The sequence below is a fragment of the Coregonus lavaretus genome (genome assembly GCF_964263955.1).
Source record: "Coregonus lavaretus genome assembly, chromosome: 5".
In the NCBI taxonomy this organism is placed as follows: domain Eukaryota; kingdom Metazoa; phylum Chordata; class Actinopteri; order Salmoniformes; family Salmonidae; genus Coregonus; species Coregonus lavaretus.
Genome location: NC_139992.1, coordinates 70,652,635 through 70,665,378, shown reverse-complemented (window position 1 = coordinate 70,665,378; position 12,744 = coordinate 70,652,635). Strand labels below are relative to the sequence as shown.

The window sequence follows — 12,744 nt, the reverse complement described above, 5'->3', positions numbered from 1 at the left end:
TGGCACTGCGATAGACTACATCCAATTTGCTGAGTAGAGTGTTGGAGGCTATTTTGTAAATGACATCGCCGAAGTCAAGGATCGGTAGGATAGTCAGTTTTACGAGGGCATGTTTGGCAGCATGAGTAAAGGAGGCTTTGTTGCAAAATAGGAAGCAGATTCTGGATTTAACTTTGGATTGGAGATGCTTAATGTGAGTCTGGAAGGAGAGTTTACAGTCTAACCAGACACCTAGGTATTTGTAGTTGACCACATACTCTAGGTCAGACCCGTCGAGAGTAGTGATTCTAGCCGGGTGGGCGGGTGCCAGCAGCGTTCGATTGAAGAGCATGCATTTAGTTTTACTTGTGTTTAAGAGCAGTTGGAGGCTACGGAAGGAGTGTTGTATGGCATTGAAGCTCATTTGGAGGTTTGTTAACACAGTGTCCAATGAAGGGCCAGATGTATACAAAATGGTGTCGTCTGCATAGAGGTGGATCTGAGAATCACCAGCAGCAAGAGCGAAATCATTGATATACAAAGAGAAAAGAGTCGGCCCAAGAATTGAACCCTGTGGCACCCCCATAGAGACTGCCATAGGTCCAGACAACAGGCCCTCCGATTTGACACATTGAACTCTATCTGAGAAGTAGTTGGTGAACCAGGCGAGGCAGTCATTTGAGAAACCAAGGCTATTTAGTCTGCCAATAAGAATGCGGTGGTTGACAGAGTCAAAAGCCTTGGCCAGGTCGATGAAGACGGCTGCACAGTACTGTCTATTATTGATCGCGGTTATAATATCGTTTAGGACCTTGAGTGTGGCTGAGGTGCACCCATGACCAGCTCGGAAACCGGATTGCATAGCGGAGAAGGTACGGTGTGATTCTAAATGGTCGGTAATCTGTTTGTTAACTTGGCTTTCAAAAACTTTCGAAAGGCAGGGCAGGATGGATATAGGTCTGTAACAGTTTGGATCTAGAGTGTCACCCCCTTTGAAGAGGGGGATGAGCGCGGCAGCTTTCCAATCTCTGTGGATCTCAGACGTTACGAAAGAGAGGTTGAACAGGCTAGTAATAGGGGTTGCGACAATTTTGGTGGCTAATTTTAGAAAGGGTCCAGATTGTCTAGCCCAGCTGATTTGTAGGTGTCCAGATTTTGCAGCTCTTTCAGAACATCAGCTGTCTGAATTTGTGTGAAGGAGAAGCAGGGGGTGCAGAGCTGGTGACCGGGGTAGTGGTAGCCAGGTGGAAAGCATGGCCAGCCGTAGCAAAATGCTTGTTGAAATTCTCGATTATTGTAGATTTATCAGTGGTGATAGTGTTTCCTAGCCTCAGTGCAGTGGGCAGCTGGGAGGAGGTGCTCTTATTCTCCATGGACTTTACAGTGTCCCAAAACTTTTTGGAGTTAGTGCTACAGGATGCACATTTCTGTTTGAAAAAGCTAGCCTTTGCTTTCCTAACTGCTTGTGTATATTGGTTCCTAACTTCCCTGAAAAGTTGCATATCGCGGGGGCAATTCGATGCTAATGCAGTACGCCACAGGATGTTTTTGTGCTGGTCAAGGGCAGTCAAGTCTGAGGAGAACCAGGGGCTATATCTGTTCTTAGTTCTGAATTTTTTTGAATGGGGCATGCTTATTTAAGATTGAGAGGAAAGCACTTTTAAAGAACAACCAGGCATCCTCTACTGACGGAATGAGATCGATATCCATCCAGGATACCTGGGCCAGGTCAATTAGGAAGGCCTGCTCGCTAAAGTGTTTTAGGGAGCGTTTGACAGGGGTGGTCGTTTGACCGCGGACCCGTTACGGACGCAGGCAATAAGGCAGTGATCGCTGAGATCCTGGTTGAAGACAGCGGAAGTGTATTTAGAGGGTAAGTTAGTCAGGATGATATCTATGAGGGTGCCCATGTTTACGGATTTAGGGTTGTACCTGGTAGGTTCCTTGATAATTTGTGTGAGATTGAGGGCATCTAGTTTGGATTGTAGGATGGCCGGGGTGTTAAGCATATCCCAGTTTAGGTCACCAAGCAGTACGAACTCTGAGGATAGATGGGGGGCAATCAATTCACATATGGTGTCCAGGGCACAGCTGGGGGCTGAGGGGGGTCTGTAGCAAGCGGCAACAGTGAGAGACTTATTTCTGGAAAGGTGGATTTTTAGAAGTAGGAGCTCAAACTGTTTGGGCACAGACCTGGATAGTATGATAGAGGTCTGCAGGCTATCTCTACAGTAGATTGCAACTCCACCCCCTTTGGCAGTTCTTTCTAGACGGAAAATGTTGTAGTTGGGGATGGACATTTCTGAATTTTTGGTGGCCTTCCTAAGCCAGGATTCAGACACTGCTAGAACATCAGGGTTGGCGGAGTGTGCTAACGCAGTGAATAACTCAAACTTAGGGAGGAGGCTTCTGATGTTAACATGCAAAAAAGCAATGCTTTTACGGTTACAGAAGTCAACAAATGATAGCTCCTGGGGAGTAGGAGTGATACTGGGGGCTGCAGGGCCTGGGTTAACCTCTACATCACCAGAGGAACAGAGGAGGACTAGAATAAGGATACGGCTAAAGGCTTTAAGAACTGGTCTTCTATTGCGTTGGGTACAGAGAGTAAAGGGGGCAGATTTCCGGGCGTTGTAGAATAGATTCAGGGCATTATGTACAGACAAGGATATGGAAGGATATGAGTACAGTGGAGGTAAACCTAAGCGTTGGGTAACAATGAAAGAGATAGCATCACTGGAGGCACCGATTGAGCTGGTCTCCGCGTGAATGGGGGGGTGGAACAAAGGACCTATTTGAGGCAGTTTGAGAGGGACTTGGGGCTTTACAGTGAAATTGTATAATAAGAACTAACTGGAACAGCAATAGGCAAGGCATATTGACATGGGAGAGAGGCATAAAGCAATCACAGGTGTTATTCGAGAGAGCTAAGACAACAACTGGTAATGGCGATGAAAGTTTGGGCTGAGGCTAAACAGATAAACAGGACAGGGTACCGTGTAAAGGAACAGTCCAGCAGGGATCAGCTGTGCAGCTGAGTGATCATAAGGTCCAGTGAACAGCAATATGTGAGTCCGAGAGCAGTTCGAATTGGTGCTACAGCACAGGCTAGCAGGAAGCACGGCACAATGTTCCAGTCAAAATTATACTGTATGTCAAACATCATAAACTTTCAGGTCAGACAAAGGCCAGTGGTGTTATGAGTGACTACATGACCAGACCAGGAAAGACTCCTAGGCCCTAGTCATAACATGCTACCTAAATGGGAAGAGAAAAGTAGAATAGAATTGAAAAAGCGAGACAGTAAGTAGCTGGTGGATGGACTGGTGAGGCTTCCAGCTTGATTACCGCTGGTGGCTTGATTACTGCTGTTGGCTGCCACAGACAGTGAGCAAAACAGTCAGTAGCTAGGTTTCCATCCATTTGGCGACAGATTTTCATGCAAATATAAAGAAATCAGCATAAAGAAAATATGTGCATTTTCCTACCAGTGGTGTGTTTTCACCAAACTAACCTAACGTAGCAGGTGTAAAAGAAACGCCTGAAATTAGATCCCCCACATACTGGTCTTGACGAGAAGAAAAAAAAACTGTTGGGGGAGGTTTCTCTTCTGCACTTTTCAACCAATCCAGTAAATGTGGAGGAGGAGTTAAGATGGAGTGTCACCTTGTTCGTCCAAAAGCGGAAGTTGGGTCACAGGCTCTCTTTCCATTTCCCCTGAAAACCGGAACATCCGGTTGTTGGGGACTCGGCAGAGTTTACCACCAAACTGACTTGTTGCGGATAAAAATCAGTGCGTGATGACGTAGTGCACACAAAATGTACTTTTCACTTAAGTTTTCATTTACTGAATGAAAATCTAAAGTTCAAAGTGTTTCCATCGCATTTTCAACTCTACCAATAGTTTTGTCACAAAAATGGTTGTATTAAATAGCAAATGTGCCTACTTTTGTCTTGGCACGTGTGCTCTAGCGAACAGCTCACAGTTACAGTGCGGGTAGGCTGTGTGGGTAGGCTAGTCTACATAATGAAATTATTATGGATAAGAGCGAGAATATTTGTATTTGTCAAACAGCAGTCAAGCATCGATCATCATGTCACCAGAATAAGACCCTCAATATTTATTGGAAAGGAGCATCAAGCTCATCACTGTGCACTTTCACCACCCTGTGAAGTTCATCTTAACCTATTTAATCTATAGCCTAATAAACTGTATGGTTTCCTGAGTCGTAGAGGAAGGACCACACACCATGTCATCGCGTGACTCCAAGTTTACTTCGATATGATGGTTATTATATCAATATTTGTGCATAAAGGCATTTCCACCGACATTTCTCACATAATTCATTTTACCGACACAAAAAGATCCCACCATGTCGAACGAACAAATGATCTATCGGCATTTATAAAATTGTACCGAAACTTCCTGTTTCCATCACAGCTGTCGTGATTTTTTACAAATATGGTACGACTTTACTCGCATAAAAACTGTGGATGGAAACGTGGTTAGTAATGGGCTCCTGTGTATAGAGCTATGCTGGAATTATGAGGAGATCTGATATGTCCCTGTTGTTATGACTCAGACTGAGCTGTGAGTGGGAGAAGTAAGGCAAGACACTCTAATTGAGTCTGATGGGAAGTAATCTTCAGAAATGACGGAGCAGTGATAATAAGTATGAGAGAGAGAAGAGAGAGATCAGAGAGAGAGAGACAGAGAAAGAGAGGGGGATAAAGGAATGCAAGTGTGTGAGAGAGAGAGAGGAGTGTGTGAGAGGGATAAAGGAAAGGAGCGAGAGAATGTGTGTGTGAGAGATTGATAGATCAACAGTGTGAGAAAATGAAGCGTCCCATAGACACAAGAGAATGAGAGAGGGAGAGAAAACAACAGAGGGTGAGGGAGAGAGAAAGAGACGAGATGCCATATTTTTCCCCCAGCAACAACTGACCAATGACAACGGAACAAACAGATCAATATCAGAAATAGAGAACAAAAGCTTACACACAGTCAGAGATAAATTGATCTATCTCTTTGCGCTCACAGATGTAGTCACCGACTACTAGACTCCTGAGTGGCGCAGTGGTCTAAGGCACTGCATCGCAGTGCTAACTGTGTCACTAGAGATCCTGGTTCGAATCCAGGCTCTGTCGCAGCTGGCCGCGACCAGGAGACTCATGGGCGGCGCACAATTGGCCCAGCGTCGTCCAGGGTAGGGGAGGGAATGGCCGGCAGGGATGTAGCTCAGTTGATAGAGCATGGCGTTTGCAACGCCAGGGTTGCGGGTTCGATTCCCACGGGGGGCCAGTATAAAAAAAAAAAAAAAAATGTATTCACTAACTGTAAGTCGCTCTGGATAAGAGCGTCTGCTAAATGACTAAAATGTAAATGTACTAGCCTACACCACAGCATATCCTAAACCGACTGAACAAACAAGCTCACAGAGAAACACCAAACAAACATAATACAGACTTGGAATGAACTCCATAAAAAATGACACGTCTGCAATAAATGCAAAGTGCCATCGGAGCGGAGCATAAAAGTCTTTATGTTGTTCCTTTATGGCCCTGGTCCTCAGTGTCCTCCACTCCACTGGGTGTAAGTGTAAAGAACCCCCTGGACAGGAACTAGACCCACCATTCTGGCTCTGTTTGTGGAGGCTAATTGACATGGATATAGTCTGTGTGAGATTAAAGCAATTGTACACGAGAGGGCGTGCTAAATGACTTTTTAGATCTAATTTCACTATTGAAACTATGTTGCAAATGTCAAGAGACAGACAGCAACGTTTGTACAACCACCAGTTGTTGCAAACCAAATGTTAGGCTAGAAGCAAGGGGAAATAATGTCTAGATGCCTTTTACAGTGGAGCTCAAGTTAATGAATTGGCTGGCTGGGCTGATGAGCAGGGATTTCTCAGATGGAACAGAAAACAAGATTCCCATTTTTGCGTCATAGGCTTACCCGTGCTAAACAGTTTTTTTTAGTATGGCTTAGAACGCGTCTCAACTAATCACAATGCTTGTTTTGACAAAGCCGTTGTAGAATAAGGAGTTTGTGACACTATACAAAATTGTCTTTAGGCCAAATCCTTACATGAGATGCAGGTAAGTCACTTGAGGTTTCATGTAGGGAGTGTTCCAGTGATTTACACAAACACATCTCAAGTTAAGATTTGGCCCCTACATGCTGAGGTTTCGATCATATATGTAAGAACCTGAGCATTTCATCCTGGAATCTAGAATGGCGGGTATATCTACTGTAATAGAGATGTGTAGACTACATGCAGGTAGCTTAGTGGTTAAGAGCGCTGTGCCAGTAACCGAAAGGTCGCTGGTTCTAATCCCCGAGCCGACTAGGTGAAAAATCTGTCGATGTGCCCTTGAGCAAGGCACTTAACCCTAATTGCTCATGTAAGTTGCTCTGGATAAGAGCGTCTGCTAAATGACTAAAATGTGTGGGAGATGATCTGTTCCGAACTGGAGTTGTATAATTGTCCAGCAAAGTAAACAGCAAATATCTGGTCCTCTCATCTTAATCCTGAAAGGAATTATTCTTCCTCTAAGGAATTTCATCAAGCATTTAATGATTAGCTGTTATTTTTTCCACTCAAATGATTGATAGGCTATCATGCTTTTACCAAAATGTAACTCTAGGGGCACTATTTTAACAAACCTCAAGCAATGGTCAATCTAAGCGCAGGCGGTAGCACTATAGGTTCAGGGGTGTGTCAGAAATATGTTTGCTATTTTCATTATCACAATTATCCGCGCACTTGCTGGCGTTGGCGCGAAAGGGCTGGGTTTTGATGAATAAACAAATTGTGGGTGTGTGGGGGCTTGGCCCATCACTGGCCAATCAGAACATGCTCCATGGCGAAATATGTGGTTGCTTCAAGTTGTGTATTTATGGTCTTTTATGTACTGTCTTGGAATTAACTCAAATTCCAATATTAGTCCATAATAGTTTGTTAAATGGCTTACAGAAACAAAATAACAAAATGTAGACCTATCTTTGCTAAATACATTAACTTGAACCCAATTTCAGTCCACATTGTTCTAAGTAATTGCATTGCTTCAATAGCGTTCACACTGATATAGGGGCTAGGCCTACTGTAAATTGCATTATGGCTGAGCATTGACATGTCAAACATTGTCAATAAGCAATATTAAATTAATTAATTGATAAGGCCTAAAAAGAGAATTAATAATTCTAATCAAATTCTAAACAAAACAACTTGTTTTAAATAGGCTATGTCAGACTTACAGACATAATTTCTCCCCGTGGGCATATCATATTAAAACAATGTAGACTATGGAGGGTTATACACACATCCAAACTTTTCACAGTAGCTGGACAAAGATCCAATATAAATAGAAAGGGAGAATTTCCATTCACCGTTATACTACTCCCCAATAGGCCTATGCTTTACGAATATAATCGGAACCATTTTACAGATCAGAAGTTGCATTGCAAGCGCGCACGGACGTTGTCACCATAAAACCAGGAAGGTGAATCATACTAATAAGTTTGGTTGTAATAAAATTAAACAAAAAACAAGCCGTTTTTTTTTTACAACAACAACAATAAATTAATGTAAAATTTAATGGTATCATACAATCGCCAGGATAAAAAAAAGACACATTGCTGTTGAACTAGCCTTCGTTATGGTAGGCCTAAGGAAGGGCTTGGGTTTTGAACATATGAAACGGAAAACAAGCCATTTCTACAGGTTACAGATCACTTCTAAATACGAGGTTCACCGGTATTCATTCACCGAGGTACTCATCTCTCGTTTCATGATGGGCATGGACACATCATGGAGGAGGTTTTACGCACGTCCAAAACGGGACCTGCATGACTAAAATAATGTGGGCCTGACTACAATGCATAGAGAATGTCAGCTCACTGTTTTACTCCACCTTATATTTTCATAACGCTTTGGTGATTAAGATTTATTCCCAAGCGGTCTCAGGAGCAAAACCCTTTATCGACAGTATTGACTAGCCTACTTCGCGATTCCATTGGGCAGACAAAAAAAAAACCTTAATTGAGAGGAGGGGAATCTATGCTTGGTTTTTAATCAAATAAAACAAAATGGGGAAAAAAACTTAGTTTTTTATATTTCTAATTATGAAGTATACAGGCACCAACAGCACATTGGGCTACTCTTGTTCCATGCGCATTTGGGCAGTGTGCGTCACGGCTGGATAGGCTGCGTTTCTGCTGTCAAAATTCATGCCATAACCAACTGCGTTACTGCTAAAACCAGCTTTTGGTTGGTCTTAAATATCCATATCAGCGCTGCCTGAAATCAGCACTTTGGATCATGTTTTTAAGGACACACCTCAAATATTTCCACCCCGCCCATCTGAGCGCAAGCAAGCTGATATAAAACAGGTAAACTGCGGAACCTGGCGTTGGGGTTGGAAAATGCCAGTGCGCCAGTTTTTAAATGACGAAATTGCAAACTAACGTGCGTTTGAGCCAGCCAAAAATAGAGCCCTACATATGTTGCCATTCCACACAGGTTCATAAAAATAGTGCAGTTTCAAATCTTGATAAAGATGCAAATGTAACACACACACACATATAGAGAGAGAGAGAGAGAGAGAGAGAGAGAGAGAGAGAGAGAGAGGACAGTGAATGTGTCCAATCAACATAGACAGTATTCTGAAAATTCAGTTTTTTATATGGCTGAACAAAGTTGATTTACTGTTTAACTGCATTTTTCTACTTCATAAAAGTGAGGCGAGCGAGCAAAAAAAAGATAATTGACCCCAAAATAAAATGGACTCCAAATTGATAGCAAGTGAGAGACTTTAAAATTAGTACTTTACCACATTGTCCTACCAACCTGTGCAAGCTTTAGGCCTAATGTGGGCTTCAATAGTTATATTATTCCAAGCAAAAACCTATGCTAGGAAATCTTTCCTGTGTTATTTTGAAAAATAATGCAGATGATGGTACAATGTTAATTGTTATAATCATGTGAAATGAAACACAATGGGCAGTAAGCCTATTTACATTTTAGTCATTTAGCAGACGCTCTTATCCAGAGCGACTTACAGTTAGTGAATATTTTTTTTTTTTTTTCATACTGGCCCCCCGTGGGAATCGAACCCACAACCCTGGCGTTGCAAACGCCATGCTCTATCAACTGAGCTATATCCCTGCCGGCCATTCCCTCCCCTACTCTGGACGACGCCGGGCCAATTGTGCGCCGCCCATGAGTCTCCCGAGACTCTGCGACAGAGCCTGGATTTGAACCAGGATCTCTAGTGGCACAGCTAGCACTGCCATGCAGTGCCTTACACCACTGGAGACTATATCTTGTGACAGTTTCTTTATTCTGAACATATCTGATAAACATCAATAGCACCATTATTAACATATATATAATAGAGTACAATATCAAATGTGTTTTTTCTAATGAAAAAATGGACAAAATGTATAATCAGTTCATTACTTAAATGTATAGCCTAACTACGCTTTAACAAAATAGTAATACAATACAAATATGAATAGGCCTATCATAGACTAGGCCTTTACTTTGAAGAAAGAGGGACAATCGTTCAAGTAAGGTCTGTCAAATGAATGTAGCATTGGAAAAAGTAAATTTCAATCGGGCCATAGAGTAGACTATAGCCTATTGTATAATCTACAGAATTGTGTCACTGTCCAATCAGAGGCCCGAACATAATAAGCGCTTGATCTGAGGTGGATTCGTCTTTGATTCTCGCACATCAGTTTGGGAAATCCTCAAGGGAGAGCGTTATATGAACAAAGCACCGCATAAACTGACCCAAAAAAGTATACATATTTTTATAAAATTGAAGCGGTGGGAGAAAAGTGAACCGGCGCATCCGTTAAACAGTAAATCAAGTTTGTCTGGCATATGCATTATTGCCTAAACCATCAAAAAATGAATAGATTTGTATTGCATTATCATTATCATTGACTGCATTAAGCTATTCATTTTAACCACGATTTGTATATGAATATTATACAATTATATGCTATTGAGGGCAGCCTATTCTATAGAAAGCATAACTATCATTGCACCTTTCTTCCAAATATTTCCTATGCAATATTGGACCTCTTCCCGGTTAGGCCTATAGGGCAGGGTGTAGGTTGATGATGAAACAGGCTGACATGATATAACGGTTGATTGACAGTTATACCTTCTGAATTCTGCCATCCACGTCCAGGTAGATTAGTCGGTACGCCGAAGAAGCTGATCCCATCTCTCTCTCCACCCCTCAAACCTGCCGAGGAGTCGGATTGCGGGCTATAGGCTACCGCGCCGTTCAGTCCGTGGTCGAATTGGAAAAACCCAGAGAGCCGTCGGTCCGTCTCTGAATGGGCAAATTAAGTTAGCGTTTCAACATCTCTCTCGGTCACCTAGCTATCTCTCATCTCATAAACCCCCTCCCTCAGCCTCACTCAATGAGTCGCAGACAAACACACACACACACACACACACACACGGAAAATTGAAGAGCAACGATCATCATACGCTTCTTTCTCTTATCGCCATAGTTACCGGGGCTCCTCAAGGAAGCATGAGCGGGGTAGTTTGCCTGCCCACACTGCAGTCTGTCCGCGATGTTCATTCACCTTTTAAGAATACACTAGTCTATATTCTACCCTGAATATGGCTATTAAAATCATATCTAGTCTCTATAAACTGTATTTTTGTCAAGGCACACGAGAGGAAAGGAACCGACGAAAGAAAACCAAAACAGACAGCAAGCGCCGTGAAAAGAGATGTTTCACATGTAATTTAGTTTCTTGCATGGGCGCCCGCGCGCTTCCCTTGATGACATATCAATCAAGCCTTGCAGGCTCGAGTCAGCTCAGGGGTTTTGTGGCGCTATGCGTGGAAGATGAGTCATCGGCAATCAAAACATACTAATACTTTCAATAAACGCTCATTGAATGTAGCCTTATAATCCTGCATAATTACATTTTGGTTTATTTAGGCACAACATGAGAACCTACCAGTCCCAATAACTTATTGTTAATGTTTTTAAAACTGTTTCAGAGAATAATAATTCATCTTTGATTTGGCCTGCAGTACTTCTCAGAAACACAGATTGTGTGTGTGTGCCTGCCTGCGTCACTGAGTGGCAGACTAGCTTTCAGAAGTGAACATTTTGTTTGACACCTGCCAGCTCCAGCTGGGCGACTTGAGACCACCCAGCCTCCTAACTGGAACACATTTAGCCTGGTGAACAAATCAACTCAACATTATGCTTAGAAACCAAGACCGATCTTTTGCTTTTGGGAAGAGGCTTCCAGAGAATTCAGCAACACAGCCACTCCCCTTTTATTTATTTACCAAGATGTCTTTACAAACGGACAATTGTCACCAAGACCGTGTACTTATAGAAGTCAGGTAAGAATCAGACACAAGTAACTGAACAAAGCAACTGCACGACAAATGAACAAACACCAAAACGTACACAGTATTTCAAGTACTACCACTGAAGCACTGCGATAATAATGATTCAGCTTCCACCAAGAAGTGCTCTAGCGCCACATAAAGAACAATGACATGTTACTGGATGGGGTCCCTTCCATTTCAATTCAGTTAAATACGGGAGGTGAATTGAAATTCACCACAGCCCCAGGCATGTGCCATCATGAAAGTTCATAAGAATATAGATGACTTTTTCATGAAGGTACAGTGAGGGAAAAAAGTATTTGATCCCCTGCTGATTTTGTACGTTTGCCCACTGACAAAGAAATGATCCGTCTATAATTTTAATGGTAGGTTTATTTGAACAGTGAGACAGAATAACAACAAAAAAATCCAGAATAACGCATGTCAAAAATGATATAAATTGATTATCATTTTAATGAGGGAAATGAGTATTTGACCCCCTCTCAAGTTTGCCAATGAACATCTGAATGATTCAGAGGAGAACTGGGTGAAAGTGTTGTGGTCAGATGAACACCATCCCCACCGTCAAACATGGAGGTGGAAACATTATGCTTTGGGGGTGTTTTTCTGCTAAGGGGACAGGACAACTTCACTGCATCAAAGGGACGATGGAAGGGGCCATGTACCGTCAAATCTTGGGTGAGAACCTCCTTCCCTCAGCCAGGGCATTGAAAATGGGTCGTGGATGGGTATTCCAGCATGACAATGACCCAAAACACACGGCCAAGGCAACAAAGGAGTGGCTCAAGAAGAAGCACATTAAGGCCCTGGAGTGGCCTAGCCAGTCTCCAGACCTTAATCCCATAGACAATCTGTGGAGGGAGCTGAAGGTTCGAGTTGCCAAACGTCAGCCTCAAAACCTTAATGACTTGGAAAAGATCTGTAAAGAGGAGTGGGACAAAATCCCTCCTGAGATGTGTGCAAACCTGGTGGCCAACTACAAGAAACGTCTGACCTCTGTGATTGCCAACAAGGGTTTTGCCACCAAGTACTAAGTCATGTTTTGCAGAGGGGTCAAATACTTATTTCCCTCATTAAAATGCAAATCAATTTATAACATTTTTGACATGCGTTTTTCTGGATTTTTTTGTTGTTATTCTGTCTCTCACTGTTCAAATACACCTACCATTAAAATTATAGATTGATCATGTCTTTGTCAGTGGGCAAACGTACAAAATCAGCAGGGGATCAAATACTTTTTTCCCTCACTGTACATAGGCTACCTTTCTTCACTCATTTGGCGCATTAAACTCGCAGGACTCGGAGGTAGCAAGCATTAGTCACAGGAACACCTTTAAAAATGTTCACAATAAAGGCAGAA

At 42.6% G+C, this 12,744-nt stretch overlaps 1 protein-coding gene across 3 annotated transcripts in view; it reads right to left on the bottom strand.

Moving 5' to 3' along the window:
- Positions 1 to 12,398, bottom strand: part of LOC311130062 (high affinity cGMP-specific 3',5'-cyclic phosphodiesterase 9A-like) — a 33,133-nt gene extending 20,735 nt beyond the window's left edge. For all 3 annotated transcript variants that reach the window (XM_084162703.1, XM_084162704.1, XM_084162702.1), the window contains exon 1: positions 10,159 to 12,398. In XM_084162703.1, coding sequence (XP_084018829.1) covers positions 10,159 to 10,221 — 63 coding nt within the window. In that variant the 5' untranslated portion in view covers positions 10,222 to 12,398. The remainder of the gene's footprint in view (positions 1 to 10,158) is intronic.
- Between the last annotated feature and the right edge of the window lie 346 nt (positions 12,399 to 12,744).